Source organism: Ovis canadensis, chromosome 15 (assembly GCF_042477335.2).
Source record: "Ovis canadensis isolate MfBH-ARS-UI-01 breed Bighorn chromosome 15, ARS-UI_OviCan_v2, whole genome shotgun sequence".
NCBI classification, from domain to species: domain Eukaryota; kingdom Metazoa; phylum Chordata; class Mammalia; order Artiodactyla; family Bovidae; genus Ovis; species Ovis canadensis.
The window spans coordinates 60,191,670-60,218,134 of NC_091259.1; the positions used below are offsets into that span (position 1 = coordinate 60,191,670).

A 26,465-nucleotide genomic window follows, 5' to 3' on the forward strand; every position below is an offset into this window, starting at 1 on the left:
CAAGCTGAGCTACTACAGCAAAGAAGTTGATCAGCTTTAAGAATTAAGCCAACAGCAGGAAGAACAGAAAGGAGATGCCTGGGAAACTAAGCATTATCAACTACTTCAGCATCTTGAATGCTACTGATGTGGAACTAATTCAAACTTTCATAAAAGACAGATGAGACATTAGTGCAGTCTTTTGCTCATCTCCTTAGAGAAATGCAAAAAGCAATCATTACAGAAGAAATTAAAAGAGAGAATTATCTCATATACCTTAATTTACTTTTTTACATATTATTTTAAATGTTAACTAATTCATGGATGTTGGGGGGAGTGTCTACTTTGCAAAAAAAAAAAAAAGAGAAAAAAATTAAACAGTACTTTTATAGGAACTTACAAATCAAGACTGAACAACAGCTTACCCAAATATATCAGTGTCAGGATGATAACTTCCATTTGTTTATTTTATTTGGATGCTCTTCACTCAGAGAGGTGCTTATTTATCCCAACAGCTAATTTATGAAAGATTGCAGATATAAGTTACAATTCTGTCTGACTTTGTATATGGTGGTTTGTCCCCTGTCCTGATGCCAGAGAAGCTAGAAACCCATAAACATGATTTTCACATGGGGAATGTATTTTACCCAGTTACAAAAGTAACTCAGTAAGGAAAACAAGTTTTCTTCTGTACAAAGCAATGATAATCAGCTTCCTTCTGTGGTTCAAATACACATAAAGTTCTGTTGCCTGGTTGCTGCCTTCTCTAGAAAGAGAAAATAGAGAAGGATTTGAAAGAGGCAATGACTAAAGAAAGAAAAGAGTGGATAAGTTAAAGAATCTAAAATTAACAGAAATAATTTTTAAAAGAAGAAAGGACCCCAGAAAGAAGATGTTGATACATAATCTGATTTAGAAGAGAATCCCATTTAAAAATATCCTTACATATATGTACATATACGGGGGAAAAATGTATATATTTGTATCGATATCTTTCTGCCATACCACATTTCTGTCCATTAGGACAGAAACTAGGTAGAGTCTGCGGATTTTAAAAATGAGTCATTATAATGAGAATAAGATTTTAGTTATACAAGGTGAACAAGTTCAAGAAATCTGCTGCAGAGCATTGTACGAACATGTAGATAACAGTGCTATATTGTGTATACTTTAAAGTATAATAAAAAGTTAGAATCTCATATAAGTATTCTTACCACAATTTAAAAAAAAAAGAAACCCATCCCAAATAAAATGACAACACCTCTAGAAAAGGCAAAAATCCTGAAAAAAGTCATTAAAAAATTAGATGAAAATAAAAAGACAAATCAAACACTGAGTCAGAAAAACAGTCCACTGGGACCTCCCTGGCAGTCCAGTGGTTAAGACTATACGATTTCACTGCAAGAGGCATAGGTCCCATTCCCACTGGGAAACTAAGATCCTGCATACTTTGAGGCCAAAAAATAAAAATAATAATGATAATTTTAAAAAGAAAAACAGTCCATCTAGTTAAGGATTTTGGTTCCATTGATAACTAGAATTTTGAATAGAACAACCTAGAGCTTTAACTTATACAGGTTAAGGATATACTTAACCACCACCATCACCTTTCTGGACAAGTTCATTAGTGTCTAAAACCCACTGTTTTAATCTATGCCATCCTGAACTTAATTGTTGATTTGTAACAGTCCTTGGAATAAGAAATCCTCTAAATTCAAAGAAATTTCAAAGGTTACCCTGAGTAATGTAATCTTCCTCAAAAGAATCTACTCTAGTTGTAGGAATCTTTCTTGAGCTTATTTATATTAAGTTGAACCATATAATATAAAACTGCCAATATTCTATCATTTTTGAATGATAAAAATAGCAATTATGTAATATGGTTCAAACTGATACATCTGAAACTACTGGACAAATTTCCAACTAGAAAAAGAAAAACAAAAACAAAAAACTGGTGAAAAACTAGAGCAACTTAAAAAATCACTTCCAGCCTCTAGCTACAAATGTTTACCAGACTTCTCAGGTTTTTTGCTTTATTTTGAAATAACTGACTAAATATGGTCAATAAAGGACTCTTCTGGCCAACCAGTTTAGTCTTTTTCAAATAAAATTAATTCAGTGCAAAGGAATCATAAATAGCATGAATTATGAATTATATATAAAGTTTCTCTTTTTTGTGAAATAAAATTTCACTTAAACTAAGCTTCAGATATACATTACATATGGCTCAATAATAAATTTCTAGCTATGAGACTAGCTCTTCAATTATTTCAGAAGTCTTTCTGCTGAGTGTATGGTCAGGGCATAAAATAGGGAATCTTAAAAAATAATCCACTGAAGAATTCTTCACCTGATAATTAAGTTGGCAGCTAACTACATATGGTCAATTCTTCATATTTCAAAGTAATACTTAATACACCGTCAAGATAATTTCCCTAGGTAAGGATGTGGGGTACTACATTATCCTAATTACCCTGTTAAAGTAAGATAATATCTAGGACTGTGCCTGACTCTTATAAAAACTTGTAGCTTACATGGTTAATCAATGTCTCCTATTAATTCCATAGTACAATGGTATTTTGGCTTCAACAACTTTATAGAAAGAACAAAAATCTTTGCTTATCTGTCAAATGTAACCTCACCCCATCTACATTACCTCCCTTAAAAAATGTCTGCATGAACAACAGCAATAGTCTTCTTTTTTTTTTTTTAACAGCAATAGTCTTAATGAATAAGTAGCAACCAGCACTTAAGACACCTAAAGATCTCTTTAATTTCACAGAGAACTTGAGTATAATGAAATACTTCACAAAGTGAAAGTACCTGGTTTGAAGATTACTGATTTATTCTTTTTAACTTATTCTTTGGTTTTTGTTTTACAATTAAGCTATTTAAAATATACATATATATAACTTAGACATAAACATATATATATATATGCAGATATACATGGTTATATTTATATACATATATATAGTTATATATATAGGGTTAGGGTTATATATATCGGAGATGGCAATGGCACCCCACTCCAGTACTCTTGCCTGGAAAATCCCATGGATGGAGGAGCCTGGAAGGCTGCAGTCCATGGGGTCGCTGATTGGACACGACTGAGCGACTTCACTTTCACTTTTCACTTTCATGCAATGGAGAAGGAAATGGCAACCCACTCCAGTGTTATTGCCTGGAGAATCCCAGGGACAGGGGAGCCTGGTGGGCTGTCATCTATGGGGTCGCACAGAGTCAGACACGACTGAAGTGACTTAGCAGTAGCAGCAGTAGGGCATATACACACACACACACACACACACACACACAGCAGTACCAGTGTGTATATATATATATAGCAGTAGCAGTATATATATATATAACCAGATATATACGCAACTGAGAGCAGACATCCTTGTCTTGTTTCTGATCTTAGAGAATACATTCAGCCTTCAAACATGAAGTCTGATATTAGCTGTGGGTTTTTCATAGAGATGTTCTTTATCATGTTTGGACACTTCCCTTGCATTTGTAGCTTGCTGAGTGTGTATTACTGAGAAGGTAACAGGCAGGAAAGCCAGGGGTCTCCAAACGGAGGAAATAGGCTGCAAGTGTCAGACATTTTTTTCTCTCTCCCTTAAGCATCTGGAGGAAACAAACTACAAGTGTCAGATTTTTTTTCTTTCTCCATACAAAATTAAAAGCAGGTTTCTCTATGGAAATGTTTTTCCTAAGTTATGTTAATGAAACTATGTATTTGCTTTGGAATTTGCCTTTCTTCAAAATGGTTCCACCTAAGATCAACTTTTTTTCTTTTCTCAAACCTTGGGCTGATATTAGTTCAAACCAGGAATCATATTAATTGTTTTATGGCTGGGGGATGACACACTTCGTGCCATCCTATCTCAAAAATGTATTTTATGGGAGAGGGGCCTGGTGAAACTCTGTAAGCCTTGAGGTGTCTCTCTTACCTGATTAATAGCTTTCTAATAGACATAAAACACCTTGCTAAAGACTAACAGAGGTGCACTCTCTGTCCCCCTTCTGATGTCTATGTCAGAAGCTTTCTCTGTCCCTTTTCTTACTTTCATAAAACTCTGCTACACAAAATCTCTTGAGTGATCAAGCCTGGTCCCTGGTCTCGAAGCTTAATCTTCTTCAGAGATCACGAATCCAACATTGTTCACCATAAGCTATCATTATCATCAAAGGCTACCGGATTGTATCCAATGTTTTTTCTGTGTCTACTGAAATGATCATGTGATTTGTGTCCTTTTTTTTTTTTTTTGGCCACAAGGCACAGTTTGTGGGGTGTTAGTTCCTTAATCAGAGATCAAACCTGGGCCCTCAGGCGTGAGAGTGCAGAGTCCTAACCACTGAACCACTGGAGGATTTCCGATTTTGTCCTTTAGTCTATTCATATAGCATATTCCATTACTTTTTGTATGTTAAATCAACCTTGCAACCTCGATACTCATCTACCAATCCCACCCGGTAAATGGCATAGATCCTTTTTACAAGTCAGCAAATTCAGTTTGGTAGTATTTTGCTAAGGTCTGTTGTGTTTCTATTCGTAAAAGATATACACTGTAGTTTTATTTTTGATGTCTTTGTCTGGTTTGGGTATCCTCATAGGATAAGTTGGAAAATGTTTCTTCCTCTTCTATTTTTGGAAATTTATGAAGTATTAATGTTGCTCTTCACATACTTCATTGAAGTGATCAGTGAAGGCATCTAGTCCTGCAATTTTGTCAGTTTAAAAAAGAAAAAAATTCTTTATGGCCATCTTGGGTCTTTGTTGCTCCACATGGGGCTTTCTCTAGTTGCAGTGAGCAGGGGCTACTCTCCAGTTGCAGTGCACGGGCTTCTCACTGCAGTGGTTTCTCTTGCTGTGGAGCACAGACTCTGGAGCACAGGATTAACAGTTGTGGCGCACAGGCTTAACTGTCCTGTGGAATGTGGAATCTCCCCAGAGCAGGGATCAAACCCGTGTCCCCCGCATTGGCAGGCAAATTCTTAACTACTGGACCACCAGTGAAGTCCTGTGACAAGTTTTTTGATTGCTAATTTTATCTACTTATTACAGGTATGTTCAAATTTTCTATTACTTCTTGTGTTAGCTTTGGTAGTGTATCTTTCTTTGACTTTGTCCATTTCATCTAGGTTATCTCATATGTTGGCATATAACCATTTTACACTATTCTCTTATAATATTCTCTCATAGTAATCTCTATTTCCATATGGTTGGTTAAGCATGTCTTTATTTTCTGTATTTTTGTTGTCCTGGTATCTGGGAGCTTCCTAACACTAGAGAGACTGGCACTTCCAGAGTTTGCCAGTTCCACAGAGATGCAAACTTGCCCGTGAGAGGGACTTTCATATGAAAACCAACCAATCCAGACCCATACCCCAACCATCTCCTCGATCACACTCAGAGCCACTATGCCCCTGCCCTAATCACCCCAAGGCCAAGTACCAGAAAACCAAGAACAGCCCCCACAGCCCAGGGAGCACTGAAATTATTAAAACTAGGCAATCCTTTATTTGCTGGTTTTACCGATCCATCTCACAAAAATCACACACACAAAAAATCACAATAAAGGCTAGCACCCTAGTACCTACATTTCCTGTCCCCTACCCCATCTCCTGATCAATATCAGTACTGCTTTCATCTGCCCTCCTACTATGGCCTGGAGTGTCCCTCCCTCTTGGAATCTGTGAGTATAACAGCCTTTTCAGTAGCAATCATCTCCTGATCTGTTGGCTTCATCATACCTGAATAATAATAATAAAACCTACATTTTAAAGCAGTTTCTTACTTCTGCTTAAGTTTACTTTTCTTTTTCTAGTTTCTTAGGATAGAAGATTAAATTACTGAGTTAATATATCTCTTCTTTTCCTTATAGAACTGCTTTAAGCTGTATCCCATTAGTTTTGGAATGTTTTCTTTTTCATTTATCAAAATACTTCCTAATTTCCCTTGTGACTGTCTTTGACCCAAATCTCCTTCTATTAATGACTTCTAATTACAGTACTTATTCTTGACTTCAAGTATTGACCAAAATGTCATAGAACCCTAGACTTAGAAGAAATCTCTCCAAAAGAATATCTATCGATATAAACACTCTACTTCTATTCTAGATGGTATTACCAATAACCTTTCAATAGATTCTGCAAGAGAAGCTAAAGAAATCAAATGAAAAAGTTGAGGACTACGAGCATAATCAGTTATACTTTGTATTTATACAGCATTTTACAGGTTACAGAAAGTGCTTTTATATCTATGACAATGTAAAAAAGTGAATATTTAAAAGCACCTTGAATATTACTTGCAAACAAAATAAAGACAACTAGTAGGCTGGAAAAAACAAAATACCTGATAGGTATTGTCGAAACTGTCATACATGAATCTGGTAATCAGTGATGTCTTTCCAACTGAAATGAAAAGAAAAAAAAAGATTCACTTAGTTAGCACATTAAATTGGGTTCTCAAGTATTTTTCTACAGAGAACTGCAATTCAATTCATTGAGAAATATCTGCAATGGTTCTACTAATGATAATTTAAAAACATAGCCCTGAGTTTGTTGAAATGTCTTTAATAACAGATAATCTCTCAAATTGAGAGCACAAATAAAGCATATTCATTTAGTTAAGAGCTGAGCAAAATAAAGAGAAACATGAAGGAAAACAACTATGTTGACATCTCTAATTCACAAAAGGCAAGCAGATATTTACTTGGGTCCTAACAAAAAGAATTAGGATTATACTAGGAAGAAATTGTAGTAAATTCCTGGACAGTAACCTGGGGAAAATGAAGGTCAGATCCACTTCATTCAGTGAATCAAAGCTTAATCTCTGGAAGTAGGAGACTAAAGATGAAGAGTTCCAGGATGGGTATGAGGGCTGTAAAAACTAGACTGCTTAATGAAGTGACCTGGAAAATTGTTTTGAAATTCATCTCAGGATCAGAGCTCTATACTTCTTTGACAGGGCAGTCCCAAAGATTCATAATATTATCTTGTATTGGTATTTTTAGGTTAATCCACAAGGAAGTGCCACTAGGAAAAAATAGTGGTATACTGCCAATATCCTTATCCACAGGCACACTGTTCAAGGGCAAGAACCATATCTAATTTTCTTATTTCTCCAGTAGCTTGGCCAAGACTCAATAAATACTAAATGAATACAATAAATTTTATCAATTAGAAAACAACTGGGCAAATAAAATATTTCAAATACTCCCCAAAATGTAAATACTTTGGGAAGAAGAAACAATACCTGGTCATTCATATTTTTGTATGGATTTAAGTAACTTTTGATTTCAACTTCTGATTTTTAAGAGACCTGATTGGGGCCTCTCTATTGCATCCTCCATCCATGTTTCATATGAAAACATGAGGAAAAAACTGAGCCAAAGAGATAAGAATCTCATAAAATCACCTACTCCCAAATGTCTCATTTCAAAGAGTCTAAAGTAGTAGGTAGAAGAGCTAAAGCTAGTTTCCCTAGATCACAGTCAAAAGCAAATTAATATTTGCATCTCTATCCGGAGCAATGAGTAGACCGATGCACTTCTTCATTAACAAATCAGTCCAGTTCATTCGCTCAGTTGTGTCCAATTCTTTGCAACCCCTCGGACTGCAGCACACCAGGCCTCCCTGTCCATCACCAATAGTAGATAGTATAGTTTTTATTTTGTTTTGAAAAATGTCCCTCCTTCTTTATAAAATGAGCAAAATGCATGCTCTAAAGCAGGCAATACAGAACAGACCAAGAATAAAGTGAAAATTATGTATATCCTACCACCTATATATAACTAATGTTAAAACTTTAGTATATATTTTTCTAAAATGCTTTTATATATAAAAATATATATGTACTTAAAGGCAAAACCCTAGAACCATTCATAATAGTCAGGAACAATACATATACTACTACTACTATTATTTAACACTGATCAGAATCTATAAAAAGTAAATCTAAAAATCTGAAGAGATAAAAGGCAAAATAGTGATGAGGGAAAGAGAGGTAGAGAAAAGCCAAGGTACGTATAAAATATACAGTGAAGAAATACAAAGTACCTTGTTAAAACCGTTTTTATTCCAATGATTAAAATTTCATTACTAAGCATTTTAAATATGATTCTTCAATATAGGATCTTTGTAAATGTATTGTTCTTGTTTACCCCAAAACCTTCTGTAAAATGGTATGTAAACTTATAATGATTTGCTTAATGTTTGCTTTCCTTGATAAAATGTAAGGCCCATATTTGTCTTATTTAGTCCACATCATCAGAGTCTGACACACCTTTGCTGAACTGATAATTTTCCAGAAGATAAAAAATACATATCTAGGGTTCTTCCAAATAAACCCTATTTTTAATTAAACAAGTTATTTTATTATAAATACTTCTACTACAAAACACAACAAAGTGATAATATACTTTATATTTTTAAAGATGTCTAATGAGAATAATTTTTGTTCAGTACAAGGACTACATATTACATATTATAGCACTACAGTAAAGTGAGTATTGCAATAAAGCCAGTTATATGGAAAAAAAAATAACAACAAACCCTATGGTTTGTAAATCCAAGGCAATGGGTTTGTTTCTAAAAAAATTTAAACAACCAGCTTCCTCCACTACCTGAAAGTAGAGTGTTCGTATGAAACCTTTCCTAAGCCAAAATGGCATAAAGCAAAGCAGCAATTACCTTAGGACACATCTTGCTAAATGGATGCACAAAATAAAATCAAGTTAAAGCACAGATGCTCACCCACACAGCTCAAAGCTTTAACAGCTTGATGCTAAGTATAGTTCCCAGGGAAGGAGCTTGGAGGTTCCACTCTTGCTGCCTGGGGTACGTGTTGCCTCAACAATAACCTCTCTACGTAAAAAACACCAAATGCTATTTTCACTTTTTGGTAAAAGCAAAAATCCTCTTCAGATTTCTTTCAGGTAGTGAAAACAAGTACTGATGGGTCTTACACAAAAGTAAAGTGGCATAAAGCAGACTTGTGAAAAGCAGGGAATACTGTATCTTTTTCTGCCTCAGATCCTATACTGGGTATTTTATAGGACAACGCTAACCTTGACATTAATTTGCAAGAAGCGAAATTTTATTTCCATCTTTCAAGAAAAGGTAACATGCTCAGGAGTTTAGAAAATTGCCCAAGGTAATTCAGTTCCCTACTACAACACAATGCCATTCCATTTCTAACCAAAGGTCATGTTCTTCTCAATATACTACTTTCTTTTGCTGTTTAAAACAAGCCCCCTCCCCACCACAAAAAAAAAAACCAAAAAACAACAAAACACCCATGGTCACCACAGCAGAAAAGCTATTGTTACTACCTACCTAGCCTCCAGGTTTTAAAGAACCTGAACATAGACCATAAGAAATAGAAAATGAAAGGGAGTATATCTTTGAAAGAAAAAACAGCGAAAAATGAGAGTTTTCAGGCAGTAACTTTTTTCCTGAAGCACTAGGAAACATAAGGGCTTCCCCGGTGGCTCAGTGGTAAAGGACCTGCCTACCAATGCAGGAGACACAGGTTCAGTCCCCAAATTGGGACAATCCTCTGGAGAAGAAAATGGCAACTCACTCCAGCACTCTAGTATTCTCACCTGGGAAATCCCATATACAGAGAGGAGCCTGGAAGCCAAGAGTCCAAAGGGTCACAAAAGAGCTGGGCATAAGTTAGTGACTAAACAACAAACAATGAAACACAACCCAATGGGCATGCTTCTGGTAGCAGAAGACCCAATTCCTAAAAGGTTTGAGTCACAGGACAAAGTTCAGGACTCAAAGAACACTTAGAAAGATTGGGAAAGTAGACTTCTGCAAGAAAAGAGAGCTCCAAATAGAGAGATCTGCATTTAAAACGTGTCCTAATTCTTGGCTGATGTCCTCAATGATCTATGAGGACTTGAAGGGCAGACCTTAGGGTTCCCAGCAGCAGATGGATGTTAAAAGAGTGCAACACACAGTTCAGAATTTGAATCCAGCCAAAGTAACTGCCTTCTAGGACAAAACAACTCTTTGGAGTAACAATAAAATCTAGAGTCTGTATATATGTATTCTTCATCATCCTGTACCCAATTTAAAAAGTGTAGATGTGCAAAGAAATAAAAAAATATAATTCATACCCAAGAAAAAAAGTAGTAAAAAAACAAACTCCAACCTCGATGGAGGGGAGTTTGGGGGATAATGGATACATGTCCATGTACGGCTGCATTCCTTCTGCTATTCATCTGATACTATCTCAACATTGTCAATCGGCTATACCCCAATACAAAATAAAAAGTATAAACAAAAACAAAAAACTAAACCAAAAGACTCCAAGATGAGTCAGATTTTGTAGTTAGCAGACAAGGATTTAAAGCAGCTATCAGAGACATATTCTAGACCTTGGAAGAAGATATGTATAAGAAATAAATAAAAGGAAAATGTCCACAGAGAAACAAAAATGAGAAAAAAGAATCAAATGTAAATTGAAACTTACAATAAGTAATCAGAAAAGTAATTGTATGGATTTAACAGATGATGGAAATGGCAGAAGAAAGAAGTGAAGCTGAATATAGATTAAATAGTTTAATATATATATAAAAGAAGTTCCCACTGGATAAGATAGAAGAAATTAGGGGGAAATATTTGCAGAAATAATAGCTGAAAATGTTTCAAATATAGTGAAATGTTAAGAACTTACAGATCCAAGAAATTCAATGAACAGGACAAATACAAAGAAAATCATACCTTGACAAACTATTAAAATCCAAGGATAAAGGAAGAAAATCGTTGAAAACATCCAGGGAAAATGTACTACACATAGCAGGTGGACAGGGGAAGAGGCAGGAGGAGAAAGTGATGTACATTTTTATGAACTCCTCCACAGAGAAAATGAGAACACAAGACAATGGAATTACCTCTTTAAATTTCTTAAGGAAAATACATTTTTTAACACTTAAATACTATATCTCGTAAAACTACCTTTCAAAAATGAAGACTAACTGAAGATTATAAAGTAAGGTCATAAAGTGAAGTCGCTCAGTTGTATTCGACTCTTTGCAACCCCATGAACTGTAGCCTATCACGCTCCTCCGTCCATGGGATTTTCCAGGCAAGAGTACTGGAGTGGGTTGCCATTTCCTTCTCCAGAGGATCTTCCCAACCAAGGGATCGAACCCAGGTCTCCTGCATTGTAGGAAGATATAATTAGCGTCTGAGCCGCCAGGGAAATCCACAGACAAGCGAAGATTACAGACAAACAAAAGGGAGAGAATTCCTTGTCAGATCTGTAATACCTGGTGGTCCATCAGTTAAGAATCTGTCTGCCAATGCAGGGAACGCACATTCAATCCCTGGTCCAGGAAGATCCCACACACCACGGAACAACAAAGGCTGTGGGTCACAACTACCGAACCCACGCTTGGGAAGAAGAGAAGCCACTGCAATGAGAAGCCCAAGCACCACAACAAAGAGTAGCCCCCACTCACTGCAACTAGAGAAAGCTCCTGCAGAGCAACAAAGACCCAGCAAAGCCAGAAATAAATAGATAAATAAATAATTTTAACAAGAGAGAGACAGACAATTAAGAGAGTGAGAAGGAAAACCCAGATTGTGAGATATGTGAAAGGGAAACCAGTTTCAGCATGACATTGTAATGAGCTGCACACACCAACTTCCCAGTGAAACTGGGAATAATTTAAACAAAACCAAAAGCATTTAAAATCTCTGGAAACAGTCCTAAAGGCATAAAGCAAATGAACATTTACTCAAGAAAATATACTAAAATTCAGTAATAAATGAATGTCTGCGGTATTTGAACAACAACAAAAAAGCCATGTACAAGTATGTTAAAAACAGCTTTATTCATAATGGCCAATAACCAGAAGTAATCTAAATCTTTATCAATAAGAGAATGGATTAAGAATTCCCTGGATGTCCAGTGGTTAGGGTTCCATGCTTCCATTGTGGGGATATGGATTCAATTTTAGTCTTGGAACTAAAATTGCACATGCCCTGGGACTAAAAAGAAGGGAGTGGTGGGGGGAATGAGTAAATTATGGCATAGTAATAACGAAATGTTACACAAGCAAAAATAACATCTTATATACACAACTAAGTGAAGTTTCTCAGTTGTGTCCGACTCTTTGCGACCCCATGGACTGTAGCCTACCAGGTTCCAACATCCATGGGATTTTCCAGGCAAGAATACTGGAGTGGGTTGCCATTTCCTTCTCCAGGAGATCTTCCCAACCCAGGTCTCCTGCATTGTAGGCAGACGCTTTACCGTCTGAGCCACCAGGGAAGTCTATATACACAACAACATGGACAAATTTCACAGACAATACATGGGGTGAAAGGGGTCAGATATAAAAAATATATGTTGTATGATTCCACTTACATATAGTTCAAAACTGGCACAATTTATCAGTGAAGATAGAAGTCAAAGTAGTAGTAACTTCTGGAGTTTCTAACTGGAATATGGAGTCAGGGAAACTTCTGACTGCTAGAAAGACCTATATTTTTATCTGAGGAGTAGTTACAAGAATGTATTAATATGTAAAATTTTCAACAAGCCATACATTTAAAATTTGTCTACTTTATGGACTTCTCTGGTGGCCCAGACGGTAAAGTGTCTGCCTACAATTCAGGAGACCCAGCTTTGATCCCTGGGTCGGGAAGATCCTTTGGGGAAGGAAATGGCAACCCACTCCAGTACTCTTGCCTGGAAAATCCCATGGACTAAGAAGCGTGAAAGGCTACAGTTCATGGGCTTGGAAAGAGTCGGATACAACTAAACGACTTCACTTTATGACCTTACCAGATATTACACTTTAACAAAAAGAATTTTTTTTAAAGTAAAATACTTAATTATATATATGTGATTCCCAATAAAAACTGCATATATTTATGTGGATATCATGTAATCCTGATCTATTGTATTAAGAAGGGTCTTTACTTCTGTTGCAGTCTACCCTATACCTGAGAAAAACAATAGATAAACCCAAACTGGGGGCACTCTAAAGCAGCGGTCCCCACCCTCTAGGACCTAATGCCTGATGATCTGAGGTGGAGGTGATGCTCTTGAATCATCCTGAAACACTCCACTCCACTCCTGTCTGTGGAAAAAGTATCTTCTATGAAACTCGTCCCTGGTGCCAAGAACTTTGGGGACTGCTGCTCTAAAGGATATCTTGCCTCAAGATGGATCATGAAAAACAAGCAAAGGCTGAATGAGAAACTGTCACAAACCAAAGGAATCTACGGAGACATGAAAACTAAATGCAATATGGCACTCTGGACTGTATCCTGGAACAGAAAAAGGGTATTAGTGAAAAAAACTAGTAACATTCAAATAAATGTCTAGAGAGTTTGGTTATATATTGTAATATACTAATGCCAGTTTCTTAGACAAATGTACCATAGTAATTTTAGATGTTAACATGAGGTAAACTGCTGCTGCTGCTGCTAAGTCACTTCAGTTGAGTCCGACTCTGTGTGATCCCATAGACCCATAGACCCACCAGGCTCCTCCGTCCCTGGGATTCTCCAGGCAAGAACACTGGGGTGGGTTGCCATTTCCTTCTCCAATGCATGAAAGTAAAAAGTGAAAGGGAAGTCGCTCAGTTGTGTCCGACTCTTCGCAACCCCATGGACTGCAGCCCACCAGGCTCCTCCATCCATGGGATTCTCCAGGCAAGAGTACTGGAGTGGGGTGCCATTGCCTTCTCCTAGGAGAGGGTTAAATGGGAATTCGGTACTGTTTGTAATATTTCTACATATTTAAAATTATTCTAAAATAAAAAGTTCATTAACAAAGGTAAAACATACATACAAAATCCCTGAATTCAAAGTTTAAAAGACTTGTATGCTTTACTGTGTATATATTATGTCTAATCAAAAAAAAAAAAAAAAAGAAATCTAACAAGTCTCAGAGCCTATACATGCTTGATCCCTAAAAAGGGGGATCAGAGGAGACCGATAATGGGTGGGTCAGAGGATTCAGGTTAACTGGCACTAAACAGTAAAAGTAACACTATCCTGGAACTGAGTATACTATATCCACTTGAGTAAACCATTCATTTAAGTTGGATAGAATCATCATAAAGATCAGAAAACATCAAGTTTACATAGACTGTATGAAGAGTTCTATGTCTGGCTGCTAGCAAATGGTTAATAAAAATCTATAGGTTTGACAGAAAGAGGGACAGACAGAAAGGACCACAGGGAGGGAAGCTTGATTGCTACTCTTTCAGGGTAGCAGAGAAGGAACATATGAGAGAAATAAAACAAGAAATGCAAAACATTAGTAACATAAGCTCTTTGATGGTACTTGGGGACTGAAAATCAAACACAATTACAATCACACAGCTTACTATCTACATAAACATCACTTACCATTCTAGTGTTATCAACCTGACTTTACTGGCCTGCATGTGTACAGGCAGGTCACTTCAGTCATGTCCGACTCTTTGTGACCGTATGCACTGTAACTGGCCAGGTTCCTCTGTCCATGGGGTTTTCCAGGCAAGATACTGGAGTGGGTTGCCATGCCCTACTCCAGGGGATTTTCCCAACCCAAGGACTGTACCCATGACTCTCATGTCTCCTGCACTTGGAGGTGGGTTCTTTATTACTAGCGCCACCTGGAAATTCTTATCTAGGGAATCAGAGTTGCAAATAACTACTGCTCCTTCAGGAAATTCCCCAAAGTTCATCAAATTAACATAAAACTGTCCATCTAGTCATAAGATAGCATAAAATGATGTTTACTCTCACAGATTTTTTAAAAACGTTTGCTTGCTTGTCTGCACCAGGTCTTAGTTGTGGCATGCAAGATCTTTAGTTGCAGCATATATGGGATCTAGTTCTCTGACCAGAGATTGAACCTAGGGCCCCCTGCAATGGGGGTTTGGAGTCTTAGCCATTAGCCCACCAGGGAAGTCTCTCACAGATTCTTTGAACTTTGTCTCAAAATGCTCACTCTTTGTAGTGTCCACAAATTTTAAATGATTGCAACAATCTTTACCCAATTCTAATCAAGCCTCCATATTAATATAGCCTCCTTAAATCAAACCTCCCAAACCATAAACATCCCAACTTTGCTCTCCTCCTTCCCAAAAGGCTACAGTGTTGGTTTGAATAGTGTATCCCCAAAGCTCCTGTTCATTGGCAAACTGAAAAGTGACCTTCTTTGGAAATAGGGCTCTTCACAGATACAATCAAGTTAAATTCTGGTCATGATGGATTAGAATGGGTTCTGGCAATAATCAGAAGCTAAGAGAAACAGATAGGATGGTTTCTATTACAGAGCCTTCAGAGGGAGAATGACCTCCCTGACAACTTGATGTGGGACTTCTAGCCTCCAAGAACTGTGAGATAATAAACTTTTGTAGTTTAAAGACACTAATTTGTGGTAATTGCTATGGCAGTCCTAAGAAATTAATAAAGCTCCTAAAACTAAGCATTATCTTCCTTAAAGTGGTAAGCAATAAACTCAGATTTACCTTAACAACAGGTTGTGTTAGTGCTATTTTCAGGGAGTAAGCACTGAACAGAGTTCATTATACTATCTGAACTATATGATATACATTTGAAAAAGTCTATAATAAAAAGCATTTGAAAATATTTTCATAATCTAACATATCATGGCCCCAATGCAAAAATCAGCATGTTACAATTAAATTATTATAAAGGTCAAAGGATGCTCTGTCATTAGTTCAAATATCATTTCACATGAAGTCTTTATCCAAGTCTTTACAGCTTCATCCTCTATGCTCTCCTGACAGTAAATACAGCCTTAATGACAACCCTTTTCCTTAGGTAGAATGGATTCTTCTATAGAAAGACAAATAAATAAATGGTCCTGACAGTAATATTACAAAGGCTATAAATCCTAAATAGTATGGGGGTAGTGAACCAAGAACTTCCAGATGTACAAGTTGGTTTAGATAAAGCAGAGGAACCAGAGATCAAATTGCCAACATTTGCTGGATCATAAAGACTGAGAAGGAATTCCAGAAAAACATCTCCTTCTGCATCACCAACTACGCTAAAGCCTTTGACTACGTGAATCATAGCAAATTGTGGAAAATTCTTAAAAGAGATGGGAATACCAGACCACCTTATGATGTTTCCTGAGAAACCTGTATGCAAGTCAAAAAGCAATAACTAGAACCAGACATGGCAAATAACTGATTCAAAATTGGGAAAGGAGTACAACAGGGCTATATATTGTCACCTTGCCTATGTAACTTATATGCAGAGTTCACCATGCAAAATGTCAAGCTGAATTACAAGCTGGAATCAAGATTTCTGGGAGAAATATCAACAACCTCAGATATGCAGATGATCCCACTCTTAGGGTTATTAAGGTTAGGGCACAGAGCAAAGAGAAACTAAAAAGCCCCTTGATGAGTGTGAAAGAGGAGAGTGAAAAAGCTGACTTGAAACTCAACAGTCAAAAAACTAAGATCATGGCATCCAGTCCCATCACTTTATCGCAAATAGAGAAAAAGTGGAAGCAGTGACAGATTTTCTTTTCTCAGGCTCCGAAATCATTGAGAATGGTGACTGCAGCCATGAATTTAAGACACTCTGTCCCTGGAAGGCAAGCTATGACAAAGTTAGACAGTATTAAAAAGCAGAGACATCACTTTGCTGATAAAGCTCCATATAATCAAAACTATGGTTTTTCCAGTGGTCACGTATGGATGTGAGAGTTAGACCATAAAGAAAGCTGAGCACCAAAGAATTGACGCTTTTGAATTGTGGTGCTGGAGAAAGACACTTGAGAGTCCCTTGGACAGCAAAGAGATCAAACCCACCAATCCTAAAGGAAATCAATCCTGAATATTCATTGGAAAGACTGACGCTGAAGCTCCCATACTCTGGACACGTGATACAAACAGCCAACTCATTGGAAAAGACCTTGATGCTGGGAAAGACTGAAGGCAAAAGGAGAAGGGGGCAGCAGAGGATGAGATGGTTAGATAGCATCACTAACTCAATGGACATGAATCTGAACAAATTCCAGGCAATAGTGGAGAACAGAGGAGCCTGGTGTGTTGCAGTCCATTGGGTCACAAAGAGTTGGACACGACTGAGTGACTGAACAACAGTGTTAGGTCACTTAAGTACATTCATTTAAAATGGGAGAAGCATCTGGGGTATTTTATTTCAAATTCCAGTATTAGCAAAGCTAACAAAATGTTGCATAGTTGGGAATATAAGGACAACCTTTCCTATAGAGCCACTTTGCTGTATTTATCAAATATGGAGCTCAGACTTCCCTGGTGGTCCAGTGATTAAGAATCCTACTGCCAATGAAGGGGACACGGGTTTGATCCCTGTTCCAGAAGGATTCCACATGTTGCAGGGCAACTAAGTCCCTGAGCCACTACTGAAGCCCTCACACTCTATAAAGCACATGCTCTGTAACAAGAGAAGCCACTGAAATGAGAACCCCACCCACCACAACTAGAGAGAAGCTTCTGCTCACCTCAACAAGAGAGCCTGAGCACAGTAATAAAGATCCAGCACAGCCAAAATATTTTAATTAAGAAACAAAACGGGTAGTTCAATCCAGCATGCAGTTTGATCTAAACAAGTAAGAAAATAACCAGACATATACACAAAGATTTAGGTATAAGACTGTGCCTTAAATAGTATAGGTACCACTATCTTTAAGAGTAAAATTTAGGAAAAGCCTGCTATTACAACAGGGCTATCCATGGTTATATCAATTATAACATCTTCCTAAGTTCCACAGTGCTATGTATCTAATTCAAATTTCTGCTATAGAAATCTTAGTGACCGAGGAAATGGGTAAAATAAAGTTGTAAAAGAAAAATCTGTATAATTTTTTACCCTAATTTTGGTAAAGCAAACATATGTATTAATTATTCACAATCAAGAAAGATTACATCCATAATAATTAAAACTTATAAAAGCAAAACAATTTCTAATAGTAAAAATCTAAGTTAGAGGAGAATAAACAACTAAAGGAGAGAAGCCCTCTCAGAGTAAAATTAAATGGGAATAAGACAACTATAAAATACTGGAGGTCAAGGAAGTTAAATACAATAATTTTTTCTCAAGTAGCAAATATCAATGTTTTAAAAAACTAAAATTGGTACTGTTATGCAATTAAGACTGAAATGCAATCACAGACCCCCCAGGAAGAAACAAAAACTTTTTTTCTAACCATGGGACAATTGCACTTATCTTCTATGCTAGTAAGGTTATGCTTAAAATCTTGCATGCTAGGCTTCAGCATTATGTGAACCAAGAACTTTCAGACGTCCAAGCTCGGTTTAGAAAAGGAAGAGGAACCAGAGATCAAATTGCAACATTTGTTGGATCACAGAGAAAGAGAATTCCAGAAAAACACCACCTCTGTTTCACTGACTTACATCAAAGCCTTTGACTGTGCGGATCATAACAAACTGTGGAAAGCTCTTAAAGAGATGGGAATACCAGACCATCTTACCTGTCTCCTGAGAAACCTGTATGTGGGTCAAGAAGCAACAGTTAGAACCCTGTATGGAACAACTGATTGGTTCAAGATCAAAAAAGAAGTACAACAGGGCTGACTGCTGTTGCTCTGTTTGTTTAATCTACATGCTGAGGACATTATGAGAAATGCCAGGCTGGGTGAGTTACAAGCTGGAATCAGGATAGGTGGGTAAAGCATGAACAACCTCAGATATGTGGATGATACCACTCTTACGGCAGAAAGTGAAGAGGAATTAAACAGCCTCTTGAGGGTGAAGGAGGAAGAGTGTAAGAGCCAGCTTAAAACTAAATATGAAAAAAACCCACAGCCCCATTACTTCATGGCAAACAGAGGGAAAAAGGCGGAAGCAGTGACAGATTTCCTCTTCTTGGGCTCTAAAATCACTGCAGATGGTGACTGCAGCCATTAAATTTGAAGACGTTTGTTTCTTGGCAGGAAAGCTATGACAAACCTAGATAGTGTGTTGAAAAGCCGATAAAGGTCTGTATGGTCAAGGCTATGGTCTTCCCAGTGGTCACATATAGTTGTGAGAGCTGGACCGTAGAGAAGGCCGAGCACTGAAGAACTGATGCCTTTGAACTGTGGTGCTGGAGAAGACTTCTTAAAGTCCCTTGGATGGCAAGACCAAACCTGTCAATCTTAAGGGAAATCAACCCTGGGTACTCACTGGAAGGATTGATGCTGAAGCTGAAACTCCCAGTATTTTAGTCATCTGATGCAAACACCTGACTAAATGGAAAAGTCCATGATGCTGGGAAAGACTGAGGACAGAAGAGGTCGTCAGAGGATGAGATGGCTGGATGCCATCACCGACGCAATGGACATGAACTTGGGCAAACTTTGGGAGATGGTGAGGGACACAGAGAGACCTGGCATGCTGCAGTCCATGGGGTCGCAAACAGAAATGACTGGGTGACTGAATGACAACAAATGAAATATTCAAATGTCCCGTTCTGATACATGTATTTTCAAGTAATCTCTAAAAAGACTAGGATGGCATTTAAAATGCTGCCTCAATGCCACCTCCAGAAACAGAAATTCTAGCCCAATTCCGACATTTGTAACAACATGTCTGAAATCAGACCATCAGCAAAGCATTATTTCTACTCTCCTGTAGTTCACTACAGACTAGGCATTGATAAGTTCTTATTGGGATTCCTATTTTATTTTACTGTAACAATCACTGAAGAACAATTTAGGTATGAAATCTAATTCAAATGGTGTTCCTGTTCAAATTAAGTAGGGAAGATAGAAAAAAACTAATGCAATGTGATTTAAAAGTAGAAATATGTACAGAATGTTGTGGGTGGGAGTAGTCTTACACAATGAGGCTGGAAGACCAGGAAAAACCTCTGAGAGAAAACCTTTAAAGCCAAGGTGAAAAACAGATTAGTTAGCTAGGAGAGATAAGATGGCATCTCATGACCTTAACAAGCATTATGAACTACCCTACATTAGACAGCTTACTTGTGGAGCTTCATTTGATTTTCCAATCTTACCTGAAATACATCTAAAAAGAATTAAATATGCAACTCCATTTCTATATAGAATTACCCAAATTCTTCAAAAACAAATCAGAAAAGAGCATTTGCAATAAGCTATATATAGGATATAACTCTCAAATTACAGGCTGATGAGATTTTATTTCTAATATTGAACCTATCGCAACCTCAAAAGTCTGAGTGAGTGAATAAGCAGTTTAGGGGAAATAATTCCTGAGTTGGAATTCCTGTTCTGTCTTTTTAAAAGAAATTGAAATACAATTCACATATCATAAAATTCACCCTTCTAAAGTACAAACTTCAATAGTTTTTAATATATTCACAAAGTTGTACAACCATCACCACTAATTCCAGAACATTTTCATCACTTCAAAAGAGAAATTCCATACCCATTAGCAGTCACTCCACAAAACCCCCTAGTCCTAGCAACCATTAATCTACTTTCTATCTCTATGGATTTGCCTATTCTCTAGCCCACTTTTTTACCAGCTACATAACCTACACAGTTTACTTAATCTTTCTGTGCCCCAGTTTCATTTATAAAATAAGTATAATAATAACTCCTATATCACAGGGTGGTTATTAATACATACAAAAAGCATGCTCAGTGAGTATAAACAATTATTAGGAAGCATTTTAGAAGAAAGTTTTCTTCATAATGATTTAAGATTTCAACAGAAGGATGAGAATAATTCTAGATGAATCTAGAATCTAGTTATCCTCTCACTGAAAACAAATACTGGTCTATCAGGCAACCCTGAACAAATTTCAGTGATTTGATACACAATATATTTTCTGCCCTCAGTGAAGCTGAAAAAGAGATTTATAAACAAAAGATATCTAGAAAGACACAAAATGTTTGGAAATAAACTAATACACTAATAACCCACGGGCTCGTGAAGAAATCACAACGTAAATTTTAAAATAATCTCAACTAAATGATAATGAAAATATTATATGTTATGCATGATTCATAAAAGTCAAATGTTTATAACCTCATGAATGAATAAACGAAGCGTGGTATATCCACATAATAGAGTATTATTCAATCATAAAAAGGAAAGAAGTGCTCATACATGCCACAAAAAAGATCAATCTACAACACACTATGCTAAGTGAAAGAAGCCAGTCACAAAAGACCACATATGACTCCATTTATATGAACTGTCAAGAATAGGCAAATATATAGAGACAGGAAGTAGATAAGTGGTTGCTTAAGGATTGAAAAGGGTAGGGGAATTGGGTGATGATAGCTAACAGACGCAAAGATTCTTCTGGAGGTGATGAAAATGTTCTAAAATTGTTTATGGTGGGACTTCCCTGGTGGTCCAATGGTTAAGAATCTTCGTGCCAATGCAGGGGATATGGGTTTGATCCCTGATTGGAGAACCAAGATTCCAAATGCCATGGGGTAAGTAAGCCCATGTGCCACAACTGAGGCCATGGTGCAACTACTGAAGCCCTAGAGCCCATGCAACTGCAACTAGAGAAGCTACTGCATTGAAATGCTCTAGCATCGCAACTACAAAGTAGCCCCACTCGTCCAAACAGAAACCCCACATGCAGCAAGGAAGAGCCTGTGGGCCACAATGAAAACCCAGCATAGCCAATATAAATTTTAAAAAGTGCTTATGGTGATGGTTGCACAACTTTGTGAATATACTAAAAACTACAAACACTTCAAATGCGTGAATTTTGCTTTCTTAAAATTTCCAGTAGAATTTATTGTAGAATTTATTATCATGCTTTCCTTTTAATTTTATACTGGAGTATAGTTGATTGACACTGTTAAGTTAGTTTCAGGTGTACACCAGTGTGATTCAGTTATACATGTACCTATTCTTTTTCAAATTCTTTTCCCATTTAGGTTATTACAGACTATTGAGCAGAGTTCCTTGTGCTATACATAGCATATCTTTGCTGTTGGTGGTGGTTGTCTAGTCACTAAGTTGTGTCCAATTTTTCTGACCCCAAGAACTTCAGCACGCCAGGCCTCTCAGTTCTTAACTATCTCCCAGAGTTTGCTCAAACTCATGTCCATTGAGTCGGTGATGCCATCCAACCATCTCATCTTCTCCTCCTGCCTACAACCATTCCCAGCATCAGGGTGCTTTCCAATGTGTCGGCTCTTTGCATCAGATGGCCAAAATATTGGAGCTTCAGCATCAGTCCCTCTAATGAATATTCAGGGTTGATTTCCTTTAGGATTGACTGGTTTGATCTCCTTGCAGTCCAAGGGACTCTCAAGAGTCTTCTCCAGCACCACAGTTCGAAAGCATCAATTCTTCGGTGTTAGTCTTCTTTATCGTCCAACTCTCACATCAGTACATAACTACTGCAAAAGCCGTAGTTTTGAATGTATGGACCTTTGTTGGCAAAGTGGTGTCTCTGTTTTGTAAAACACTGTCTAGCTTTGTCATAGCTTTCCTTCCAAGGAACAAGTGTATTTTAATTTGATGGCCATAGTCAACATCCTCAGTGATTTTGGAGCCCAAGAAAATAAAATCTGCCACTGTCTCCATCTTTCCCATCTATTTGCCATGACGTGACAGGACCAGATGCCATGATCTTAGTTTTCTGAATGTTGAGTTTTAAGTCAGCTTTTTTACTCTCCTCTTTTACCTTCTTCAAGAGGTTCTTTAGTTCTTTAGTTCCTTTAGAGGTTCTTTAGTTCCTCTTCACTTTCTGCCATTAGGGTGATAACATCTGCATATCTGAGGTTGGTTATCTCTTTTAATATAGTAGTATGTACATGTCCATCCTAAACTCCCAATTTATCCACTTACCCACCCTTCCCTCCTCCCCACTTCACCGCGCCCCCCGACCCTGTAACCTTAAGTTTCTTCTCAAGTCTGTGAGTCTCTTTCTGTTTTGATTAAGTTCATTTGTATCATTATGGATACTAATTCCTTGCTGGTCACATCATTTGCAAATATTTTCTTCCATTCTGTGGGTTGTCTTTTCGTTTTGTTTATGTTCTCCTTTTCTGTGCAAAAGTTTTTGAGTTTAATTAGATCCTTTTTATTTTTATTTCCATTACTATAGGAGACAAACTGAAAAAGATATTTCTGCAGTTTAAGTCAAGGAGTGTTCTGCATATATTTTCCTCCAAGGGTTTTATAGTATCTGCTTTTAGACTTAGGCCTTTACTCCACTTTGAGTTTATTTTTGCTTATGGTATTAAAGAATGTCTTTTCTTTTTTTTTTTTTAACATGTAGCAGTCCAGATTGTTTCTTCAATTTCTCCTTCTGATTTTTTATTGTTAGTGTATAGAAATCCAACAGAGGACTTCCCCAGTAGCTCAGTGGTAAAGAATCCACCTGCCAATGTAGGAGACATGGGTGCGATCACAGGTCTGGGAAGATTCCACATGCCGCAGAGCAACTAAGCCCATGCGCCACAACTACTGAAGCCCATGTGTCCTAGAGCCAGTGCTCTGCAGTGAGAAGCCATCGCAACGAGAAGCCCAAGCACAACTAGAGAGTATCCCCTGCTCCATTGAAACTTGAGAAATCTGTCCCACATGCAGCAACAAAGACCCAGCACAGCTGGAAATAAATTAGTTTAAAAAAATGCAACAGATTTCTGTGTATTTATTTTGTATCCTACAACTTCACCAAATTCACTGATGAGCTCTCACAGTTTTCTGGTAGCATCTTTAGGATCTTCTGTGTATAGTATTTCATCTGCAAACAGTGATAGTTTTACTTCTTTTCCAAATTGGATTCCCTTTCTTTTTCTTCTCTGATTGCCGAAGCTAGGACTTCCAAACCTATGTTGAATAGAAAAGATAAGAGTGGACATCCTTGTCTTGTTTCTGATCTTAGAGGAAATGTTCTCAGCTTTTCACTGTTGACTATGATATTAGCTGTAGGTTTGTCACATATGGCCTTTATTATATGAGATATGTTCCCTCTATACCCTACTCTGTAGAGTTGTTATCATAAATGGGTGTTGAATTTTGTCAAAAGCTTTTTCTGTAACTACTGAGATGACCACATGGTTTTTTCTTCAATGTGTTGATGTGGTATATTACACTGACTGATTTGCTGATACTGAAAAGTCCTTGCATCCCTGAGAGAAATTCCACTTGATCATGATGTACGATCCTTTCAATGTATTGCTGGATTTGGTTTGCTAGTATTTTGTTGAAATTTTGTATCTATGTTCATTAGTGATATTGGTGATGGTTGCAAAACTCTCGAACATACTAAAAACTATGGAATTGTATACTTTAAATGAGTGAACTGTATGGTATATGATTTAAAAAATTTTTTTAAACTTCCTCTAGAATTTATTACAGCTACCATGTTATGAAAACAAAAGCAGATCATTCTTAATGTGCCGAATTCATTAATGAAGTAAAAATATTTAATCCCAATCACATAAAAAGATAATTTTAACTCTATCTTGAAACTGAATCAATGAATAATTATCTGTTTGGAAACTACATACCTAGTACCATATTATACCAAAGATAAGGCTGCTGTCCTCATAGAATATATGGATCATTGGTAATCAACCATTAAACTAGTTAATGTCACAATGTATTGGGAAATATTGGAAAATTAACAAATTTATCTGGATACTGTTCATCTTGCCCTTCTGAGAGACTTACAGATCTAGATGAGATTAGTTTTGAAAGGGGGTCTTGTTTAGCCCAAAAAATCTTCAGAATTAATCAGAGACTAAGGGTTTCCCAGGTGGCTCAGTGACAAAGAATCTGTCTGCCAATGCAGGAGACAGGGATTCTATCCCCTGGGTTGGGAAGATTCCCTGGAGGAGAGAACAGCAACTCACTCCAGTATTCCTGCCTGAAAAATTCCATGGACAGAGGAACCTGGTGGGCTGCAGTTCATGGGGTCACAAAGAGTCAGACACAACTGAGTGACTGAACATGCATGCATGCAGAGGCTAAAGAACCTTTATACGAAGAAGTAGGCTTGGAAATCAAGCAGTCCTATTTTGATGTTTTAGCCAAAATCATGGAATTAATGATCAAGTATCAAGAATTTCCTACTATGATGGTACTTTGATGAGAGACAGAAAGCATAAAGAATACTGCCAGTATTAAAGAAACTGCACTCCAATGCCTATGATCTCTAAAGATAAATCTTTTTAACATTAGAAAACTCACTGAGTCAAATGAATGGTAATTAAAGAAAATGTAGTGTACACAAAACTGAAGTAAGAAACCTCTAATTACATAGGAAATCTATGAAAGGATCAATCATTTTAAAAAAATTATTTTTCCACTAGTCCCACTGCTATGAATATCATCTTCATGAGCCTAGGCCACCTTCTCCAATGGATACTGAGGACCCATTACTGATCTTAACCAATCAATTTCCATTTTGGCTTGAAGGACTGCTGCAAACTGCTCAAATTCCTCCTTGGTAGATGAATACAGAGCAACTCCTATTCTAGATTCCTTTGCCATGATGTCCCATGGATTTATTTCAAAGGACCTCTGCTGCCAACAACTATTACTTGTCCTCCATGTGACAAAAGATTCAAATCATTGCTAAGATTTACATTAGCTAACATTTCAATAATCACATCAACTTCTTTTCACCAACAGACTTCTTAATTTTATCAACTTAATTAGCTTCTTTGTGATTAAATACTTCATGGGGTCCATTCTGCTAAACAATGTTTTGTCCTTCTTCAGAACCAGCTGTGCACAAAACCTTTAAGCCATAAGCTCTAGCAATGTGGCACACTGCCTACCCAACTCCTCCACCAGCCCCATAACCTGAATACTTCCTCCAGCTTTCACAGGCGTACTGTGGAGCAGAGCTCAGTAAGCAGTAAAACACAGGAGCTCCTTGTTTAAAGTCCAGTTTTTCTGGCAGTGTGTAAACAAGTTTGACTGCCTGCCAGACCATACTTTGTGTAGCCCCCCGAAATGTGCTGGTAGTAAAAACTGTCAGCTTTCTTGAAAGCAAATACATGTCCTCCAACAGCGTCTATTATCCCAACTAAAACTAAACCAGGAGTATAAGATAGAAGTGGTTTTCTACTTTAAGCACCAAAGTAAATGTGTTTATTAGGTTTAAATCACATGCTTGGACTTTGATTAGAACCTGATGGTCTTGCAGAATGATCTTGCTGAATCTGACTGAAGTTACAGCACTTTTTGATCCACCAAATTTAAAAACTAACAGCTCTCATCAACGTCTCTCCAGTCACCATGATGACCTAACCTAGGTATCAGTTCTAGAGGGGGAAAATCTGAGAGAGTTCCTTCAGATTCCACAGGAAAGCAGGGCTGTGTGGTATACAATTTTATCTTAATAAAGCTGTGATTAAAAATCTATGATGGTGATTACTGTACAACAAGGTGAATATATTGGATGCGAGAACTGGACCACAAAGAAGGCTGAGCACTGAAGAATTGATGCTTTTGAACTGCGGTGTTGGAGAAGATTCTTGAGACTCCCTTGAACTGCAAGGAGATCCAACCAGT

The 26,465-nt window shown here is 37.2% G+C and overlaps 1 protein-coding gene and 1 pseudogene across 7 annotated transcripts in view; both read right to left on the bottom strand.

Moving 5' to 3' along the window:
* Positions 1-26,465, bottom strand: part of RAB6A (RAB6A, member RAS oncogene family) — an 83,195-nt gene that overhangs the window by 32,590 nt on the left and 24,140 nt on the right. For all 7 annotated transcript variants that reach the window (XM_069553047.1, XM_069553048.1, XM_069553041.1 and 4 more), the window contains one exon: positions 6,344-6,402. In XM_069553047.1, the coding sequence (XP_069409148.1) occupies positions 6,344-6,402 (59 nt within the window). The remainder of the gene's footprint in view (positions 1-6,343; positions 6,403-26,465) is intronic.
* Positions 25,227-26,191, bottom strand: LOC138420022 (quinone oxidoreductase pseudogene; annotated as a pseudogene).